The sequence below is a fragment of the Hesperophylax consimilis genome, chromosome 16 (assembly GCF_061612785.1).
Source record: "Hesperophylax consimilis isolate HC1 chromosome 16, BYU_Hcon_1.0, whole genome shotgun sequence".
Classification (NCBI taxonomy): Eukaryota; Metazoa; Arthropoda; class Insecta; order Trichoptera; family Limnephilidae; genus Hesperophylax; species Hesperophylax consimilis.
Genome location: NC_142851.1, coordinates 8,105,604 through 8,128,710, shown reverse-complemented (window position 1 = coordinate 8,128,710; position 23,107 = coordinate 8,105,604). Strand labels below are relative to the sequence as shown.

The window sequence follows — 23,107 nt, the reverse complement described above, 5'->3', positions numbered from 1 at the left end:
GCCGACAGCCAAAAGTAGTATTTTACGCACGCATTACAAATGGTGCGTACATAATATTTATCATTTCGTTTTTTTTTAATAATATTAGACTCAGAAGATCAAATCCTGCATTTATTTTATTAGAAAAACAATTCAGGATTGCCAGATAAAAAAAATTAAAAAAACAATATTAAAAAATGCTCAAATTTAACAATCATTATTGTTCTCTTGTCCAAGAGATTGACTGCCTCTAATTATAATCATAATTACTATGTAAGTAAAATAAATTTTATTATGGCAAGTGTATGAGATTTTTTAGAACTCGATAATAATTTTTGTATTCGTGATAAAACTATCCTCCCTCCCCCTCCATTTCTTCCCCCTCCCCCGGGATCTCCAGTGGGGGGATGGGGGGTAGATGAGCAATACGGAATTCCTGAAATAAAATTATCAAAAATTAAATATATTTTTCAATAAACATAATCTATTCATTTCATATATTATATTGTCACAAAAAATTTGATGTCCCGTAAAACTTTATTTATTTTGGAAATTAATTGGTTTAGGGGCAACACTTAACCATAGAAAAATACAATTTTGGTACAGTTTGAATGGACCTAAAAAGCCCAGGGCGGAGCAATTCGACAAGAATTTGAGGCCACGGGGTGAGGGGGAAGATGTATGGAAATGCCAAATCTACTTAATTTTTTTAATGAGGTTATTCCATTCCTTGTGTCATCAAATACTCAAAAAAAGCATAAGCCGATATAACTGCATTAAAACAAAAATAAAATAATAACTTTTCACCACTCTGCATACAAATCAGTTCAAAAGTAGTCATACAAGATGGCTGCCAGGCAATTTCCCCTCACCCTAGATTTGGCTTCAATGCCATTCGTGGAAAATCGCACTAATGCTCTGTCCAGGGCTGTTAGGTCCATGAGTTTGACAGATAACGTGAGTGGTTTACTCATGCAGATAACTTTGCAGGCAGCCAGATGAGGAACTAAGCCCGCCGTCCCACGGGTCAGTAAGCAATCAACATAAACCAAATGCTGTAAGTCCTTGCGCAGAAAAGTTCCATTGAACTGTACTGCAAACCGTTACCTTACTGCAGCGAATTTAATTTTCTGTGCAGAGCCTTACAGCATTCGGTTTATGTCAATTACTTACCGACCCGTGTGACAACGGGCAGAAACATCATGTTTTTTGTTATTAAAAAACCTTTATAATTATTTTTCCAAATAATATATATACAGATTTATTTATGTTATGATGCTACTGACTACAAAATTATTTGTGCCAAGCTGTATACCTAAAAAGCCCGGACGGAGCTATTTGAGAACAATTTGAAGCCGCGGGGTGTGGGGGAAGTTGTATGAAAAATGCCAAAACCTACTTTATTTTTTTAATGACATGTCCCATTCCTTATCTCATCAAATACACAAAAAAATCGTAAGCCGTTACAACTGCATTAACAACACACTAATAAAATTATAATAGTTCATTATGCACCACTTTGCATACAAAACATTTCAAAAGTTTGTCATAAAAGATGCCAGGCAATTTCCCATCACACTAGATTTGGCGTTAATGCCATTCATACAAAATCTCACTAACGCTCTGTCCAAGGCTTTTTAGGTCTATGGTATGCAATGCTCAGTCCATAAATTCTAAACATCAAAATTTACCTCTTCCTCATCAACAGTGGGGTCCAGCATCTCCATTATCTCGGGGCCCAGGGGGTATTCTGTGCATACGGGTGGAAGAAGTGGTGGGCAGTACCCCTCAGGCAAGTACTTTAATCCCCAGCCAATATAAACATTATCAAACTTCCTAAAAATAAAAAAATAAAATTGTTTATGTAATCATAACTTCTGCAATCCTTACAGAAATACTCTCAGAATACTGGGATTTCTTTTCTTGTGTGGTGAGTTAGGTTGTTTGGCAGGCAAGATTCCGAATCTAGAACGCTTCATCTCCACTAGCCTATTGCGGCCATAAGATTGTTAACTTTTCAGTGTTATTTTTTTTCTTAAGGCGATGCACTACGTAGTAATGCAAAACCATGTGTTTTTGGTTTGAAAATTTGATCACCTTTGAAGGTTCAGTTGTTTTAAATAAATACCGCGAGTATAATACATCTTGGCCTTTGAAATAATCAAGTATTTTTTACATAAGTCTTTTGATAAGCCCAAAAAAAAAAAATTTATAAGGCTTATGAAAACTGATTTAAAGTTCAAAATGTCCTACTTACGAACCCATTTTCGGTTATAGTTTTACTGTATAATGTGGCAAATTAAGTTATTTATAAAATGATCGGAAAACATTTAAATATTTATGCCTGAACATCCACAAAATAAAATAAAAGGCACTTTTTGGCCATGTTTTTTTCTTTCATAAATCAAAACAGCTGGATGGTGTTAAGCGGGAATTTAAGCCTTATCGCCATCTACGTAAGGAGTGTTATTGATGGTGGCTCGATTCAAAATATTACACGACGTAGTGCATCGCCTTAATAGACGATTTGAGCATTCGCTTTTTTCAAGCGTGTAATTGTGCAAGTGTCAAACGATGTACATTCATAGCACAGTGACAGGTACTTAATTATATTGTTACTCTAAGAATAAAACTAAGGCCCAGTGCTTTTGCAGAAATTCTAATGTAATATTGTCATCAAATGGCCTTTCAGTGCCATTTTGTCTTTGTGACATTTAAAAGGTCCCCGTTAAGGCTGATTCTAGGTGCGTTTTAGCGCTGATAAGCTGACAAGCTTGACAACATGATGATTGTCCTCTTCTGATAATTCATGATAATTACTTGCACACTTCCCTTCCACATAATGCACTGGTTACAACATAAAATTCAACTCATGGTCAGCGGTCTTCAAAGGTGTGTTATCATCGTTGCCAGATGGTTGCCAGCGAGGGACTGAGAGTATCTACCACTCTTCCATTTGCGGTGCATACATGCATGACCCATTAGTGGCCGAGTAGACTGATTAGTGAGTAGTGATTGCACAACCAACAGTCTGTTAATGATGGTAGTCGGATTTTTTCAAACATCGATTAATGGCTGTGTTGGCATCGCGTCTAGGTCCCACCCAGGCGTCGTGAGTTCAATTCCTTGGCTGGTTAAGTCCTCCATCAAGACACAAGCAACATCTTCCGCTTTAAAACATCGATAAATGGCTGAGTTAGCATCGCGTCTAGGTCCACCCAGGTGCCGTGAGTTCAATTCCTTGGCTGGTTAAGTCCTCCATCAAGACACAAGCAACATCTTCCGCTTACGGTGGTGACAGTAGGAGATTTTCTAATTTTTGTCATGTTATTGGCAGTGGCTGTTCTTCCCTTAGGTCAATTGGTGTTTGACACCCCAAAATTATAAGACAACAATTATAATAAATTATGTGCATCAAAACAACTGGTCTTATTCTTAATTTATTTGAAATGTACCGTGTAACAACTGCAAACGGCGGCGGTAAGTGACGAACAGTGATGAGCAGTGACATCTGTTGTCTATAATAGAAGCTTTCATTAACAAGTCCACATGATTCACTGGGTCAATTTAAAGAATGTCCCCTTTGGCATCTTCTGTCCCTATGCGGGCCATAGAATAAACGAGATGGCACTATGTCTTTCGTCGAAGTAAAAATTAGGTACCGAAGAAAGCTTAGTGACGCTTAGGTTATGGCCGTGAGGGAGACAGTACGATGAATATTATATGTTTTAAAGAGATGGTGAAATAAACATATGTCATTTTTTCATTTTACACGCTTGTCATGTGTGAAACATAGTGCTTCACACCGCGGACGGGCGTTACAAACTCTTATTTTATTTACTGTAACGTTGTGCACATCTACATTAAAACGTAATCTCTTAAAATAATTTGTCCTAAGTATGTACATGGATTGTGTAGTTATTTCCAATTTACTATTTTAACATAATATGTATTTAGAGTCGCGAACTTACAAATTGATATATATAATAATGTATGGGCATTTTTAACAATATCAAATAAAGATTAGCCACACATTTTTTTCAAATGACCCACCACACCTGGATCACTAGAGCCGCCTCTGGTTATTGGTAACCCGGGAATGTTTGTCTTTCTTTATAATAATAAATAAATACTAGCTCACCCATCTACGGTGGCATAAGCCACCGCCCCCGGCCAGCGAAGACTGCGCAGCGTGGCCAATGTGGGCCCTGAGGGAGGCTGCAGCTGTGAGGCAGGGCGCACCCTCCACCAGCAGGGGGCCTCCTCCGCCCCTTGGGCCCTCTCCGCCCCTTGGACCCCCTCCGCCTCCTGTCCGCCCTGCTGCTCCTCCGCCAGCGACACCAGCAGTGGCAGGCCCTCCTCCCGGAGCTCGCCCCCATCGTCTTCGCCCTCCCCTTCTTCTTCTTCTTCGTCTTCCTCGTCACCCTCACCCTTCTGGAATGTTTATATAATTGCAGGCAACAAGCGAAGTTGCCAATTACTGACTTCGCCTGACTTTTATTACCGCTCCCTCAATTATAAAATCAGTTCATGAATTGTAACTTTATGTTTCCTCGCCGATTGATCGTCATCGAATCAAAATTCACGAATTCACCTAAATACAAAATTAATGCAAACCACTGATAAAGTAATCACTATTACATTGAAATAATAATTTGACATAACACATATTTTCATTCATGGCTCCCGTGTGTTTTTGTCAAAAAACAAACCTTTCGTTGTCAAGCATGAAAGAAAATAATTTTAACTTGGTGAAAAGAGTTGCTAAACGACCAACCATTGTTTGTGTAGATGTCGCATGGGAAATTCACACTCGTACAATGGTGTATACCAAGCATAGAATGCATTGTAAAAGCTTGGCCGGCCCTGAGCCAGGGAGTGAGTAAAATTTTGACACCCTTTATCAAAACCAGAAGACGCCTACCTACCTAGGCGTATCACTGTAATCAATAATATTCGGATGATTTGTATTTTTGTGCAGTGCTGTTTTTTGTGAAAAATAATCTCAAGGGCGATGTGTTAGGACTCTTAGGTGTTGGCTATTGTCAGCGCATTGGTGCCTTGAGAATTTGGCGCCCGGAAGAAACTGCTCCAATTGTGCCCGCATAGGGCCGGCCCTGCGTAAAAGAATAACCTGTGGATGCCAGATTCACTTACAATCTCCTTTGAATTGGGATTCCACCATGTTGCTCGTCCTTGCTTCAAGACAAATTTACTATTGTGCACCCAAAACGTCATTGACTTATCCACAAGATCTTGCAACGGATGGCCTTCATAATGTGTGTTCTTTTTTATTTGGGTAACATCTGAAATCAAAAGTTCAAATAAGGACAAGGTCTAGTTGTTTCGCAGAAATTCAAATGTAACATTGTCATCAATGGCCCTTCAGCGCCCTTTTTTTTTTTAACATTTGAAAATATCTGCGAAACAACTGGGTTGACAACAAGTTGTTTTGTATACCTTTGATATTGAAAAGATAATAAATAAATAAAATATGTGTGTGCATACTGTCATCCTCGGCTTCAGCTTCTTCTTCTTCATCTTCTCCCTCAATACCCGGGATGAAATACTCTGCCGGGGAAACCATCGTACTTCCCGCTATTCTGGCAATCTGAGCCCGCAGATAATCCTTCTCCGTACCATCAAAAGGTGGATAAGTATGCAACTGGTCAAATAATGAAAAAAAAATCATTATTATTATTTACAGGTAAATAATATTTTACGAGTAAATAGACAGCAATGCAAGAAAAGTGGGTACGCTATAGAACTAATAGAAAAACTGCTTAGGTTGGCCAAGTTAAATAGACTAATTGAACCTTCGTGTACGAATGTTGCGAAGTTTGGGGACAGAGCATTTAACACGCTGGGTCCAGATTCTTGGAATAACCTTCCATTTAGGCAAGTCAGAAACTGATTTGAAAACTTTATAGGTCATTTTTAACACTTTTTGAAGGCAATCAACTATTTAAGCTCTTAAGGCATCGATATATTGATACGGCATCGATATATTGATAAGGCATCAATATATTGATGCCTTGAGGTGATTGAATCACTAAATTTGACCGATCGGTGGCTGAGTTGTGTCGCATTTGTGTCCCATCCAGTCGTAGCGTGTTCAATTCCTAGGCTGGCTAAGTCCTCCATCACAACTCAAGCAACTTTTCCCACTTACTGTGATGGTAGTAGGAGATTTTCAAATATTGTCAGATTATTCGTAACCAGGGAATGTTTTTCTTCTTTTTTTTAAATAAGTTATTGCAAATAGATGTGAGGGAAGTAAGAAGCATTGCTTATAAATCTACAGCAATATCGAAATTATATTTACTTGTTTATCCAAATCCCCCGTCATGCAGAGTGATATCTTCCTTGCAGTATCAATGTATTTAGGTTGTACTTCTGGAAGGCTCACCCAGTCTTCTCCAAGATTGTTACAAACCCAATAAACCTGTAAATCAAAAAACATTAATAATCCAATAGAATTTGTTAAAGTACATCACAATAAAACGTAGTTTTCTGCTTTGTAAAATGATCTTTTACTAAATATTGTAACTTACTTATACGTAAGTAGAATATAATATTTGTTCGTACTTTAACATTGAGACCTTCTCCTAATTTTTCTGAAGGTACATCTCTAGGTGGCTGCCATTTATTCTCCGGTAAATCTGGAAGGGGTGCTAGTGATGGTTCCCTCGGGAGTTCCTCCATTTCTTCTCCTTCTCCTTCTTCGCCTTATAATAACACAAGAGCTTATTGTGTGACATTTGTCAATTATTATTATGCTAGAAAAACCATTTTACATCATCATAACCGTAAGGAACTTGTGTATGAAGTAGTGGATTCCTACCTTTTTTTGACCAAGGACCATTATGTTATTTATTTGTTCTTACAGGGACCACTATGTACAAGTATAGTATACTGTGTTAATTTTAAAATAAACTTTCAACATGTTCGTTTATTAAACTCAATAGTAGGTTACATGCACTAAGAGTAGGTACTATTGTTTTATAAAAAGTAACATTTTGAATATAAAATTCAGCCAAATATCATTGTGATTTTTGAGCTTGCGTCTCCTTTACAAGCTGTGGTATCCTATAGCTAATACGAGGGTGGGTCAATAAGTCCTTAGAAAAAAGCATTAAAACAGTTTGTATTTTTGTATTTTTTTTTTATTTCTCAACATAATCTCCTTGGAGCTCAATACACTTGGTTAGACGTTTCTCAATTTTTTTTAAACCGTCAGAAAAATAAGTTTTCGGAAGGTCCTCAAAATACGCATTTGTCCGATCGATGACTTCTTCATTTGAAAAAAAACATTGTCCACTTAGCCATTTTTTTAAGTTTGGGAAAAGGAAAAAGTCAGTGGGGGCTAAATCTGGCGAATACGGTGGGTGGTCGACCAATTCGAACTTCAATTCTTCAATTTTAGCCATTGATCGTAAACATGTGTGAACACGGGCATTGTCCTGATGAAAGAGGATTTTTTTCCTGTTTAAATGAGGCCGTTTTTCTTCAATTTTGTTTTTTAGCTGGTCCAATAAAGATGCATAATAATCCCCTGTTATTGTTTTTCCTTTTTCCAAATAGTCAACGAAAATAATTCCACGTGCATCCCAAAATACAGTAGCCATAACCTTACCAGCTGATTTTACGGTTTTCGCCTTCTTTGGACATGGTTCGCCTTTTGCAATCCACTGCTTTGACTGTTCTTTTGTCTCGGGAGTATAGTGGTGTATCCATGTTTCATCTACAGTCACAAAGCGACGAAAAAATTCATCCGGATTGCGTTGCATGAGCGACAACAGGGCTTTAGAGGCCACCACCCTATTGCGTTTATTGTCGACTGTGAGCAAACGCGGCACCCATCTTGCAGAAATTTTTTTCATGCCCAATTTGTCATGTAAAATAGAAATGACGCTACCTTTTGAGATCCCTGTAACCTCAATTATCTCACTCAACTTTAATCTTCGGTCACTTAACACCATATCGTGGATTTTATTGATCATTTCTGGTGTAGTCACCTCTACAGGACGTCCTGAGCGTGGTTCATCCTTTGTTGATGTACGACCACATTTAAATTCATTTAACCAGTTATAAATAGTTGCAAGTGAAGGAGCAGATGTGCCGTGAACTAAATCCAAATCATTTTTTATTTCCTTTGCTGTTAACCCTTTTATATTAAAATGTTTAATAACAGCTCTAAACTCAATTTTCTCCATTTTTGTAAACAAGCAAATTTTTTTTTTTAAATGTACGAGAAACACACAACAACCCGACCAATCTGCTTAAAACTTCGCAGCATACTGAATCGGTAGTGCCGCTGCATGAAAACAAACCGATTACAGTACTAGTCACGCCACCTGTCGGCTTTTCTAAGGACTTATTGACCCACCCTCGTATTATTGCTGAAAGCTACAATCAACTCCGTGAATTGTTTTTAATTACAAGCAAAGCAGAAAATCCTTGTTCACATAAATAAATTGTGGAGAAGAGGAGAACGGAGCAAGTCGAAGAAATACAAGCGACTACCCGACTGATTACTGCGGTTGCAGGTACATGTGTGCACAAGATTCCCGTTCACGCTACAGGCGACACACTCGGCCCGCCAGCGCCCCTCGTCACCGCCACCTCACCGCCCCCGCTCGCTACTACCGCAGACAATACAACTGCAACTGCCGGGGCCGGTGTCTCCGTTCCGTTCCCCCCGCACGTCGCCCCGTCTACTAAGCCGACTCGTACCTCAGATGACGCTACAAGTTTGGCCGTTGGAAAAATAATAACCCGCTCGCAAGCTGCAAAAGCCTCCCAAAGAGGGAAAAAAACGAGTAACGCTTCAGACAAGGGACAATCTTCTTCCGCTTATGCTTCATCCCGAAGTATTCCTGATGTGACACCCGTTGCGTCTACCTCCACAGCGCCTACCTCCACGCCATCTGATAGTGATGCGCTGCCCCCGGCCGGCGGAACTGATGTGGATGCACCGCCTCCGCCCGATGGAGCTAAAGCAGATGCACCGCCCTTACGTCAAACTCCAGGAAGTCAACCTTGGACTTTGATTAATCGTAATCGTAAACGGCGTCCCATCACCGTACGAGGTAGTCAAAAGGACCAGGAGGAAGTGAAATACTTCCATCTTTACCCCTTGCATCCAGAGACTACAGTAGATGACTTAACATCGCACCTCAAAACAATAAGTAAATCTGTCAGTATCTCCTCATTTAAGATAACAAAAATCAAAACGAGGGGAGAATATGCGTCATTTAAAATCGGTGTACCCGGGTCAGCGGTGGCAGAATTACTGCAATCTAAGCATTGGCCTAAGCATTCGTTCTTAAAAGAATGGGTCAATAAGGTAATTACACCACGGCTACCAAATTTTAAACCTAGTTGACAGTACAATAGTTTTCATTTCTTTTACCTAAACGTTAGGGGACTGAAAACTAAATGTTCTCTATTTTATTCTAACGTTTTGGTAAACAATTACGATGTAATAGGGCTCACTGAGACTTGGCTGAACTCCAGTGTGTGCAACCAGGAGTTATTCGATGACAGCTTTCAAGTGTACAGAAAAGACAGAGATAGTGGTAGTGGCCACAGACAAGGCGGAGGCTGCCTTTTGGCTGTCAAAACTAAGTTTAAGGCCGAACACATGCCTGATCTGGAAGCTGACATCGAAGACTTGTGGATAAAAATTACAATCGATTTGTTTGTTACTTTTATATGTGTAATATATTTTCCACCGGCATCAACTCTGGAAACATATCAACTATTCTTCGACAAGTTTCACGAAAACGTGGATCTTCTCGGAGGAAGGAATATTATTGTTTTGGGAGATTTCAACATCCATTCAGCGCGTAGCGGCAAGGATGTTGAAAATGACCTCAATTTTTTATGCGAAGTGTTTGGGCTCACCCAGAATAATGGTATTCCCAATTCTGAATTGAGGATGTTGGATCTCGTTTTGTGTAACATTGAATTAAATGTCATACATAGCGATTCTCCCCTCGTATATGAGGACAAATATCACCCCGCATTAGAGTTCCGGTATTCTTGTAAAAAGCCTCCGAAGACTACCAAATTACCTAAAACTACAGACGGCACTTTGCGGGGATGGATTTTTGGTAGGGGTGATTTTGTCAAACTTTATCAGATGATGAGCCAATTGGATTGGCATGAACTTTCTAAATTCGATACCGTTAATGAGACGCTACACCATTTTTATTCATGTATATATAATGTATTTGACGCTTGCTTCCCTAGGAAACCTCCCAACAGAGGTGGACGTAGATATCCGAAGTGGTTCACTAGAGATACCATCAGGAGCATTGAGAAAAAACATGCTCACCATAAAAAATGGAAAGCTACTGGTGACCAAAATGAGTATGAAATGTTCAGTAATCTCAGAGCAGTTGTTAGAAGAAATGTTCATATAGCATTCCGAACGTATGTCGACTCAATAGAGAGTGATATCAAGCATGATCCCAAGGCATTTTGGGACTACGTAAAATCACTGCGCAAGGATGGTGGTATAACAGACATCATGATGCATGGTGATCGGGAAGTTAGAGGAGCGGATGTAGCCAATGCATTTGCAACCCATTTCCAATCAGTGTACAGTAATGAGCCTCCATTACTAAATCCCATTTCTGCTTCCAAGTTGAATGTGAAGGGAGCCCAAAACATTGATATAAGTCATATAGACGAATCAGATGTTAAATCTTCAATTAATAACATGAAACATACACATTCACTTGGGCCAGACTTTCTTCCAGTATTTTTTTTAAAAGGATGTGTTGAATTTTTAAAAATGCCACTAAGTTTTATATTCAACCTATCTTTAGATACTGGTATATTTCCTGATTCCTGGAAAGTCTCAAAAATTTGTCCCATTTTCAAAAGTGGATCAAAGACATCTGTCGAAAATTTCAGGCCAGTGGCAATACTTTCCGCCCCGGCTAAGTTATTCGAATTGATAATTCATAAACATGTGCTGTTTCAAGTAGAGCCTTTCTTAATATCGGAACAGCATGGGTTTAGAAAAGGTCGATCAACAGATACTAACCTACTGGTACTCACAGATTATGTTTCCAAATCTTTAGATAAGGGCTACCAAGTAGATTGCTCATATAATGATTTCTCGAAGGCATTTGATACCGTAAACCATGACATATTATTAAATAAATTGTCAACTATAGGTTTTTCTTTACGGTTTCTCATATTCTTTGCAAGCTATTTTACTGGAAGAAAGCAATTTGTATCTCATGGAATATTCATATCAAAATTATTCCTTGTCCTCTCAGGCGTTCCACAGGGCTCTAATTTAGGACCGCTCCTCTTTCTAATTTTTATTAACGATATTACAGAAAATATTCTGCATTCCAGGTCACTTCTTTTTGCTGATGACCTAAAACTATTCTTGGAAATTAAAACTTTAGAAGACTGCATTCGACTCCAATCGGACATTAATAGAATTGTTGACTGGAGTAAACGGAATCGGATCGAATTCAATATTTCTAAATGTTTCATTCTTTCTTTCACAAGGGCACGTCATACTTGGTTTTACCGGTATACCATGAATGCCCGAAGTTTAAAACGTGTCTCCACTATGAAAGATCTTGGCATCATGTTTGATAGTAGGCTGACATTTCATGCTCATATCGAAATGACGTGTAGTGCTTCACTGAAAATGCTGGGCTTCGTCCTACGCACTGCGATGAATTTTAGAGACACCCGGGTTCTCCAAGTGCTATACATTGCGTTGGTTAGGAGTAGGCTTGAGAGTGGGTCGGTGGTTTGGAGCCCACATCAGGTGAAGTATTCCCTCATGTTGGAGAGAGTGCAGAAGAAATTTCTGAGATTCCTCTACCTGAGGGAGTATGGCTACTACCCGTGGCTCTATCCTACTGACTTTCTCTTGGGCATGCTCGGTATGAACCATCTACGGGTCAGAAGAGATGTGCATATTGTATCACACTTCTTCAAACTGATTCGTGGATGGTTAGTAAATCCGACTATCATGGAGAGTATTAGTCTCTATGTTCCTGATGGTTATCTCCGTCACCGACAGCATAGACTGTTTTATCTCCCGGCCTGCAGGACTAACTTGCCAATGGTCATGCCGGTGGGGAGAGCAGTCTTGCTGTTGAACAGAATTAATTCGGATATCGACATATTTAGCATCGGTGAAGCTGCCTTTAAAAGGCAAGCTCTATTGATGCTGGTATAGTTTATACACCGCTAACTATTATGTAATACCATTTTACAAATATACTTAAAAACGAAATAAAATGTAATTTTGTAATGTTTTTAAAGGAATAAACAAATTGAATTGAATTGAATTATCCCCGACTGATTGCCTACCCAATTCTCCCTGGCGCCCCACTCGCCGTGCCGCCCGTGTAACAACGGATTCTTGGAAACCACGTAGACACTGCGTGCGAATTGATAAATGATTTATAGTTGTGGTCCACGGAACACCGGTTGATTACCACGGGTTTAAAGGTATAAAAGAGACATCCGTGTATGTACGAGACAGCAAGATTATGCAGAAGTATAAAAGGGCATGTCTGCATCGTCACTTGCCTTTTACATTATTGCCTTCAGAGATAGCAACTTGTATCCTAGTGCGAATAATAACTAGTTTATAATCTACATCATTTGACCAACTAACCCAAAGAAATTTACTTGGTGATTGAGCTCATTTATAAACGAGCCAACACCACAATGACCTACCTTCATACTGATCCATTTCACTCCTTATCGATGGCTCTATAGTTGGCTCTGGATTCTCCACAATGACTTCTGATTCTCGTTTAGATTCTTCTGGAGGAGGCAGCTCTACTACTGATGGTATCTAATCAAGTTCATTTTAATTTGAAACCACCATTATTAAATTAAGTTTGATGGTAACCATAATAACCAATGCTAGGTGAAATTAAAATAATCATACTTTCGGGTTCAAGCGATTTTCTATCTCCTCCATAGTTAATTCCGTCTCCAAAACATAGTAATTCTTAAACGTTCCAAATATTTTCCCAAAAAACCTGTTAAATACAACAAACTCATTGGATTAGATTCCTGTTAAAATTTTGTTGCTCGGCTGTTTAAATTATGAGATTTTATAATTTTATAATATGTAGATTCAATTTCATTATCTACCTAAAATGTCTAATGATAGATTGCCCGGTGGTTCATCCTGCTGGAAGCTCTTCTGGCAGGATCAGTTTTTTTTTGCAAAAAGTCCTGCCGGAAGAGTGAGTCCTGCTGGCAGTACTTGCATACAAAAATGCGACCTGATAATACTCCATGATCCTTCCAGCAGTACTGCGACCTTGAGTGTGCCCACCGTGTCAAAACTTATTGCGGAGGTGCGCATGCGCTGCCATTGAGTTTACTCGAGCGCTATCGCGTGCCAACTAAAGGTCCATCGAGCTAGGCAACTGATTTCTATGCAGTATGATTAAGAAAGAAATGCTCTAGGTTTTAATTCAAATTTGAACCCTATACTTCATAGGATAACAGAGCTAATGAAAAACTTGCGTGCTCTGGAAACACTCAAGATCCTGCTGGCAGGACGCCGGGCAATCTATCATTTATGATATAAAATAATACGTAATTAACTTGCCTAACTTTTGTTAAAATGACGGGTTTAGTGCTTAAAAATCTGTTTAACGAAATGGACAGATTGTATATTTCCCAATCTGGTAATCCAAGTCCAGCCTGTTATGGAAATAAATTAAATCGATAATGATTCTAAAGTCTGAAATATCTGATTAATATCTTATAAAAATATTATTTAAACACACCTGTTTAAAATAAAAGTTAGATTCTATAAGGTTTGGTATTTTTAAAGTGTCTTCTTCAATTATTTGTTCTTCGTTTACTTCTACTTTCAAAGTTTCATCATTAATTTCATCTTCACGCTTGGTTTTCAACTCCTATTTAATAAACAAGGTAAGAGCATTATTAGATATTTTAAGTGAGTAAAACAAAATAGCCGGGACGCCTGGCAGATGTGAAAGATCGAAAATAATTTTGATTTTTAATAGAGACCAGTGACCAAATGAATCGTCGTTGCAAGAGCGTCTTCCGTCTTGCCACACTTGCTACGCAAGAGTTAATTTTACCCTTCTAGGTGTGCCAAACGACATTTCATACCAAAAAATCCATTCAAACGTATTACCTACCTAAATACATACATAATAAAATAATTATTATGGATTTTTCTATTTTACATCATTATTATCCTCCGATGGGCAAAGTGTCCTGACTAGGCCATTTTGATTTATTTTTTTTCCGCTGACTTTTTGGCAAGCGGTATCAATATACTATACAACTCGGCGAGCTGCATCGAATGGTGCTATTGCCGATGAGTTTGCGTTTAGTTGGTAGAGTAAAAAAAAATTAAGACAAAAATTTCATGCACCACATGGCCTGGACGGGCCATCGCATATGTTATCAAGGTATGGTAGGTTTGCGATTTGGATACTAACTACTCGCTCAGAGGTCAAATGTACACCGGAAAACTTCCATATGCTGATTGTGAAGTAAATCAATGTGCACAAGTGGTGTTGGATTTAGTTGACAAGTATCGCTTTACAGGCGAGTATAATGAGATAACTTTTTTACGTCATTCGACTCGGCTAGAATTCTGATGGAAAAAGGACTTGCCATCGTTGGTACTGAACACGCAAACAGGTTGTTTTTCCCGTTATATACATACATACAACATATTGACACGCTCATAAACACTATTTGCACACCTGCCTTTATCTAAAATTAGTTTGTTACCCCACACCTCTTATATGGCCTGGTCAGACCACAGTGCCCATGCAAAGGAGTAAAAGTGCATTGCCCATCGGAGGGTTAACTATTACTTACTTAAATTACAGAAATTAACTATAAGCATTTAGAATAGCAACATTTAAGAAATGCTATTTGATGTTCTTTAGAATAGGTCCCGACCTATGTATAGAGTGAAATTTATGCTATAACTAACCTTATATAATTTATAAATTTGCATTGTTTCATCCATATTTTTTGTCAGAATGTATTCATTCCTCAGCCTATCAAAATTAGATTGAAAACGATCTTCTTTCACGTCGCTAGAAAAATTCTCAATGTAGTCCACTATATTATCAGGCTGGTAGAGTAAAACTTTTTGTATTACTTCTGCTAGGTGATCATACCTGGTGATAGCAAGAAAAGCATTTTTGTAAATTATGTAAGTAATTTATTCTATACCCTTGCAGCAAATTTAATAATACATAACGGCACAATAAAAATTAAGTCCCTACTAAAGTTTTTTTAAGGAAAAACATACACAAAAATACTATGATGCCACGTTATTTGATCATGATCTCTGATAGATTTGAAGGCCTCCATGGTCGAGAGGTAAGACTCTCGACTAGCAAGCAGAAGATCGCGAGTTCAAATCCTGGCGTGTGCAAATAATATATACATTTATATATATTTTTTTTTTTAATTTGTATTATTTATTTATTCATTTTCGGGAAATCAACAGTTTACATTTAATCAGTTTGTACATAAGTATTATATAGTAAAGGATTTCCTCACTTTACCTCTACTGAGACAGCATAATATGGAATAAGTAAATTAAATTTGTGAGAAAGGAATATGAATTTAAAAATTTATACAAAACAAAAGATTATAATAAAACGAAAAATTTACAAAACAATACATTTATAGCCATGGATAGAGGTTGTTTAAAAAAATATCTAGTATATTTGCGGTACATTCCAGAGTGGAAGATACTCTCAGTTTCGCCCTGGTGTAAGACCTCCATTTAGAATTGAAACGTGGATTGAAATGGCTTTAGCCGTGTTTGGTGACTAGATCTGAATAGTCAGGTATTTCCCCACTTTCCTCTTTCACATCTCCTTCCTCTCCTCACAACATACCCCAATTGGGGATGCCTTAGTCTCACTGGCTCCAGATGGTTGGGAGCAGTTTGCCACAAATGTAAAATCAATGTTCAGTGTTTTTACTGTAGTGTCCTCTGCATACAAAGTCATAAACTTTTTAATAAAAGTGTGTTTATCCGAAGTGACCTGCCAGGTAAGTATGTTTTTTTCTAAATCTGTTTGTAAATAATAAATTTTGAAGAGCCTCGGAACTGACAAGAAAGTATGTTTTTCTGAATCTGTTTGTAAATAATAAATTTTGAAGAGCCTTGGAACTGACAGGAAAGTATGTTTTTCTGAATCTGTTTGTAAATAATAAAACTTGATCGAGCCTAGGAACTGCCAAGTAAGTATGTTTTTCTGAATCTGTTTTAAAATAATAAAATTAGATAGAGATTGCACAGCGCCTGAGATGATTTTTCACAAAAACGGTGCTATATAAATTATCCAATTATTAATATTATTAATATTATATTAATTATCCAATTATTAATATAATATTATCCAATTATTAATATTATTATTACCCCTCGACCACGGAGGTATCACTCACCCACTTCAAAAATAAAATAAGTTCTATATCCACATAAAAACAACAACAAACGCTATGCGGAAATTCAACTTTTTAATAATATTCTGAGTCTAGAGAGAATATTTGAAAATATATCTATGCCCTCAAGATCGTGAAATAAAGTAAATATTAAATATGTACACATGTAATAGTGTACACTGTCATAGGTCACCCCAAGTGGTTGCTACACTTGGCGGATGCGTCTGACAACCGGCTGCGTGGCGGGCTAGATTGGGAGAGGCCGGATGAAGGCCCTTTGACCTCTCCAGCCGGACTCCCTCAACACAACGCCTTGCACCGCGGTGGGAGGGATGAATTCAATCATCACTCCTGAACACTCTGACCCCAGATTTCTGCCCACTCATCATACCGTTTTCTTTCCCAGAACTTCCTCTACTTCCTTTATTTAAAATGTAGTGAATTTTTTTAAGAATTTAATTTTTTCTTTTACGGGCTTTGTTGAAATTGTTAATTTGGTAAAGGTTACGAATTCCGCTTCACGGAAAATATGGAATGTTTACTTTGAATTAATACTTGAATTTAGTTATATTATTACTAAAAGTTACTATAAATGTTGGGGAACCTTTAATAACGCCTGCTCGCGTCCCCTTTAGAGTTATATCCCAGTTTTCAAGTAGTTTGTGGGCTACGCTAGGTTTGTATAGACTGGTTTGTGATTTAATTCTAATACGATAATATGAATATAATCCAACTCTTGATATGAACATAGTCGCCGTCGGCTGCGACTATAATGGCGCCGCATACTAATTGACATATCGCGTAAGTGACTTAATAAACGAAATTAAAATTAAAAGTGCGTATTTTTCCGTCTCCCCCGACATAATAAATCATGTTTTGAATTAATAAAGCTAAATCCATTTATTTGAAAGTGAAATATTGCGTATTAAGATTAAGAGTGAAGAAAATAATGTTAATTTTGGTAATTATTCGGAATCGCTGGACAAGGGTTATATGAAATATTTATATATAAAACCTTCTGATTTACCTTAATTTACTATAAAAGGAATCTGACTGCATTTGGGATATTTGTAATTTTAGCATTTTAATTTTTAATTACGTAAATCGAAAATTCACTCTCGTTGTATGGGATGACAGCTGGAATGGTTTCTGTTGATAAAATTTTCTTTTGTTTGTATTCCTGATACGAGTAGCTATATTTTTTACCATGTGCAAATACTAGGTAGGTACTATTTTAGCCAAACTCGAAAAATAAAATAAAGATATTTAGGTATGTTTTATAAAATAGAAAAATTAAAAAAGGTGATGTTATTATAGGTTAGGTTGGATAATTTTAGGTTAGGTTGGTTTATTATTAGGATTTAGGTTAGGATAGATTGGATATTATAGGTAAGGTTGGATTATTATAGGTTAGGTATGATTATTATTAGGATATAGGTTAGGTTGGATTATTATAGGTTAGGTTAGAATATTGTAGGTTAGGTTCGATTATTATAGGTTAGGTTGGATTATTATTAGGATATAGGTTAGGTTAGGTTAGGTTGGATTAGGTAGAATGAAATCACAAACCAGTCTATACAAACCTAGCGTAGCCCACAAACTACTTGAAAACTGGGATATAACTCTAAAGGGGACGCGAGCAGGCGTTATTAAAGGTTCCCCAACATTTATAGGTTAAGTTAGGTTGGATTATTATAGGTTAGGTTAGGTTGGATTATTATAGGTTAGGTTAGGTTGGATTATTTTAGGTTAGGTTAGGTTGGATTATTATAGGTTAGGTTGGATTATTATTAGGACATAGGTTAGGTTAGTTTAGGTTGGATTATTATAGGTTAGGTTAGGTTGGATTATTATAGGTTAGGTTAGGTTGGATTATTATAGGTTAGGTTGGATTATTATAGGTTAGGTTAGGTTGGATTATTTTAGGTTAGGTTAGGTTGGATTATTATAGGTTAGGTTGGATTATTATTAGGACATAGGTTAGGTTAGTTTAGGTTGGATTATTATAGGTTAGGTTAGGTTGGATTATTTTGGGTTAGGTTAGGATATAGGTTAGTTTAGTTTAGGTTTGATTATTATAGATTAGGTTACTATAGTTTAGGTTAAATAAAACAATAATTATAATAATAACTAAATATAAGTTTTTTAAGTAACATAAAAATATTTTATTTTTCGAGTTTGGCCAAAACAGTACCTAACTAGAATTTGCATTCTGAAATGATTCAAATTCTAGCTACTCGTATCAGGAATACAAACAAAAGAAAATTTTATCAACAGAAACGACAGAAACCATTCCAGCTGTCATCCCATACAACGAAAGTGAATCTTCGATTTACGTAATTAAATATTAAAATGCTAAAATTAAAAATATCCCAAATGCAGTCAGATTCCTTTTATAGTAAATTAAGGTAAATCAGAAGGTTTTATATATAAATATTTCATATAACCCTTGTCCAGCGATTCCGAATATTTACCTTAATTTTTTAAATTTATACTTACAAGCTGTCCCCTGATGTGCCCTGTCTTTTTAAAAACTGTTTGGCTTTAATAATCTCCTCTTCGACACTGGGCAAAGTTCTTTTATTTTCTTTTATCACATCAGCCTCCAACATGAATGGAGTTTTGCACATAAATGGGGGGGTTTCAGCTGGGGACTTCTTTTTATAAATGTAGTCATGAGATTCTGCTTCATCCTCTGACTTTGCTGATAAAGATAATTTGTTTATTTCTGGCGACTGTGACCGATTTGATACGGATTTAACAGATTTTCCGTCCACACTTCCTCCACCAGCATCGTGTTCACTGCCATTAATATTTTCTTCTTCCATTTCAAAGAAGTTATTTTACCCTAATGTTGAAATAATTTGATATTTTTTTGACATAGCTTTTGTTTTATTTTAAACTTCAATCTAGTTGTTTTATCTTAATTTAAAATCCTTCGATGAGATTACACACCAAGTTTAGTTTTGAATAGTACCATAATAGTACTATTTTAGAAAACAATACAAATCTGTTATTTACTCTTGTACGTCTTACAAGAGTAAATAACAGACTTGCTAAAAAATTGGGGGGAAATTGTAGATAGATACAACATGTATGCATGTCGGACACTGTTGCAGTTATTTTCGTGAAAACATCAATGTATAGTCTACGTCGATGTGTATAGTATATTGAAATCACATAATTATTTTTGTTTTGAGTTGTTTCATTTGCATTTTACTTTTATTGAATATGGTAGTGGTATGATAATTAGGATACATATATGGCTTTGAAATTATTTGAATACCCTTTAAATAATATTGCACTTTCCACCTCAACAGCAACGAAATCCATGTTCATATCCAACAGGTCAGCTGTAACCTTCTACGATTTCTCGTTTCTTGTTTACCAATTTTCAAAAAATATTCAAAGACTGTAAATTAAACTCACAGTTCTGGGAACAGTAGACTTCGCATTAAAAAATTATATATGTCTAATTTTCTCATATTAATCTACTTAAGCGATTTTTGGTATATTATAGCAAGTTTGCAAAAACGTTTTGAGCGATCGCTTGTCATAATGTGAAAAATTTATAAAACCTAAAAATATTGGAAAGACGGCAAAATCAAGGTGGATCTTTGTATTTAAAAGGCAGAAAGCAGTTTCAAATGTTTACATACATTGATGTATTATCAATATTTTAATGAATGATATTAGTTATAATTATGATATTGTTTTTTAATATGGTAAATTCATAACCAATTTAAAAACAAAAACCAAAATTTTCTCTAAAATACTTGTAATTTTTTTTTCAATTTTCAAATAAGGAATTATATAATTTGTCCTAGAAATGTCAACATCTTAATGAAAATTCTTTTTCTAACTTTCTTCGGGAAGGTAGATATCATAATATTGCAAGAATGGGAATAAGAATGTTTAAGGGTCATTCCGCCGTTTCGTTCAAATCGCATGTTCTTGCAAAAAAGTCATATGAAAAATAATGTTTTTCAAGAAAGTTTTATTGGAAAATGTAGTTATTTAAAAAAGGAAAAAGTAGTATTTACCGGATTAGGCATTTGTTACTTAATAACTTTATGGTATACAAAAAACATGCTAAAATCTCATTACCTTCCCCGTGTAAATGAGGGACCGGTAAATTGATCAATAAATAAGAACATTTTACACTAGTAAAATCACTACATTCATTAATCGACCTGAATGTACAACTAATTTTGCATATTTATTGGTGTTTAATTTATTTTTAAAGTTACTGTATCATAGAAAGAATTGAGATTTTGTTTTTGTCCAGAAAAAATCGCTGTCGTCTTCCGCCAAAGCGGTAATTAAAATTGTGACCGTGTTTGTCACTGTTCGTCAGCTGTACCCCACCCCGCGCCTCCGTTACTAATCAGTGTACCGCTATATCTGGACGGGGGAGGACGTGCGTCGCTGAATAAAGAAATATCTGCGATCTCCGTGCTCGAAAACGACTTTGTCACCGACCAGGCATCATTACCTTCCAGCATTTTTTAAAGTAAGTACATGTGTTAAAAATTCGAATCATGAACCTATAAACTATAATTAGTCGGACTATTTTTTATTGAAACATAAAGATTTGTAATGTCATTATTAAGCGAGTTATTAAGGAAAGATTGTCAAAACCTCATTACCCTCCGTCTCATTACCTTCCGTATCGTAAAATTTTTTGCCGGATGGTAATTTAGAGGTGTGGAGGGTAATGATAAATTTGTAAGGGTTATTTTTACGTGCATCTGGGACCATGTTTGGGGGTTCATAAAAGTTAATATTATCAATAAAAGCAGTTTCTTGCGTTCTAGCGTCGGACAATTTCAGTTTTGGTGAAATACATATTTTCGTTTTATCTATTTACTGATATGGAAAAACAATCTGTTAAAATTTACCCTGCGAATTTTTATTTGAAAATCGATTTTTTTATTCAATGATATAATTATAATTATTCAAATGTAAACGAATAATATATTAAACAAATGGTTTAACTATTCCCCTACAGTCACAATTATTTTCATTACTTATCTTCATTACTTCAGTTGTCTATTAAAACAGATGAATTTTTACAAAATTTCAAGTTTCTAAACAAATCCAGATTTGAACAAAAATCTATATAAAGGGCATTATTAAGAGTCCAACGCAAATTTCTTGATTAAAAAACCATATCATTACTGTTAGATTTTAAATCATTTAGGGAAAAAAATATTAAACAAAGATATAAAAGTAGTGTAACAATTTTTGGGCTCTCCTGTAAAAGTAACGAAATTGAAATTATCCATATTTGTTATTCAACTTCTCACTTGATCCGATACTTATGATAATTTTTCTTTATTATTTGTTACAGGCTAAACACCATAATCCACAATGGCAAAGTTAAATAAAAAACTGAAAAAAGAAGAAAAGTTATCCAAGGACAGGCTGCGTAAGCAACAAAAATATGCTGAGATTAAAAACAATCCGGAACTGTACAGTCTTCAGAAAGCGAAAGAAAAAAAAGATACTTAATGCGAAAAGCGCAAAAAAAGATTTGCAGCATTGAAGATATGAGTGAAAGAGCCCAGAGAGAGCAAAGACGAAGATGGCAAAAGAACTCTGTAAATTATTGCAAGAAAAAAGAGGAGCAGCGTAAAATAGAAACGATTACAGTAGAAAATATGCCTCCAATTCATGAAAATGTCAAGGAAGTACCCAATAATGTGCAAAATACTCTAGATCCTGACCCTCTCGCAGTCGAGAATGAACAACAAATCATTAAAAAAAATGTGCGTGGTCTAACGAATGTTAGAAAATTAAGGTATAGATCATTGAAAATCATTAAGACGTTACAGGACCAGATAAGCAAACTCAGGAACGAGAAAAGAAACGAACAAAAGAAATTGAAGGCGTTGCAGCTACAAAACGTAAATAGACCAATCGAAGATACAGTAGAGAAAAAAGTAAACGACATAGTTAAATACATCCCAATGAATAAAGTCGAAGATGTAAAAAAGAAATTGTTGTTCAGTGAATCGCTGTCTCGAGGATTAAATGAAAAATACAAGGCTTTAAAAAAAACAGAGAAAAGACAGTTTGCGAATGAAATACTGAGAGACAAGAACAAGCTAAAGAAATATAAAGTACTCAGTAAAGTTCCCTTTCAAATCAGAAAGACTTTAGCTGAAAACAAGAATAACAAATATCAATGTGAGTTCGAGAAGTTCATCCGATCCCTAAGAGTAGAATATCCTGATTTCGATGAATCAAAACAGCAGTCCCCGAAAACTGTGGAACTCCCACACATGGACATTGACGAGGAAACCAACAAAGAGGATAAGGAGGCGCCATTCAAATACTACTTAGATCACTGGATAATGGTTCAATATAAAATAACTAACACGACACATCATTTCATTGGGAAAATTATTGGAAAACATGAGTACACACTAGAGTACAAAGTAATTTTTTTGAAAAAAGCTCAAGGGAATTCCAAAAAATTTGTCTGGCCAACAATTAGTGACGACGATTTCATTTTGGAATCACAAATTCTTCAGCGCTTGCAAGATCCAGATGAGAATGAAAGAGGACAATTCACTTTCAAAAATTTGCCGAACTTTGATTTGAAATAGTTTTCCAGCAAAAACTTTCACAAGAATGATCTCAAGTTCCTTAA

General features: G+C 36.3%; 1 protein-coding gene across 1 annotated transcript; it reads right to left on the bottom strand.

Annotated features, from left to right (window-relative positions):
- Positions 1-316: 316 nt before the first annotated feature.
- On the bottom strand, positions 317-19,277 carry Rsph4a (Radial spoke head protein 4a). Its single transcript, XM_089641291.1, has 13 exons — positions 18,949-19,277; positions 14,975-15,164; positions 13,782-13,913; positions 13,601-13,695; positions 12,926-13,019; positions 12,709-12,829; positions 6,568-6,707; positions 6,305-6,424; positions 5,488-5,644; positions 5,137-5,285; positions 4,121-4,413; positions 1,671-1,815; positions 317-415 (listed from the first exon to the last, which is right to left on the bottom strand). Exons 1-13 carry the CDS (start codon positions 19,275-19,277, stop codon positions 332-334), a joined length of 2,049 nt encoding a protein of 682 aa, XP_089497417.1. The 3' UTR covers positions 317-331.
- Positions 19,278-23,107: the final 3,830 nt, after the last annotated feature.

Excerpts from the sequence above, each read along its gene's own strand:
- Rsph4a (XM_089641291.1), bottom strand. The coding sequence starts at position 19,277 with ATGGAAGAAGAAAATATTAATGGCAGTGAACACGATGCTGGTGGAGGA. Across the intron at positions 4,414-5,136 it reads ATCCCAATTCAAAGGAGATT|AAGGGTGAGGGTGACGAGGA; the intron begins GTAAGTGAATCT and ends TAAACATTCCAG. Across the intron at positions 416-1,670 it reads CCACTGTTGATGAGGAAGAG|GAATTCCGTATTGCTCATCT; the intron begins GTAAATTTTGAT and ends ATTTTATTTCAG.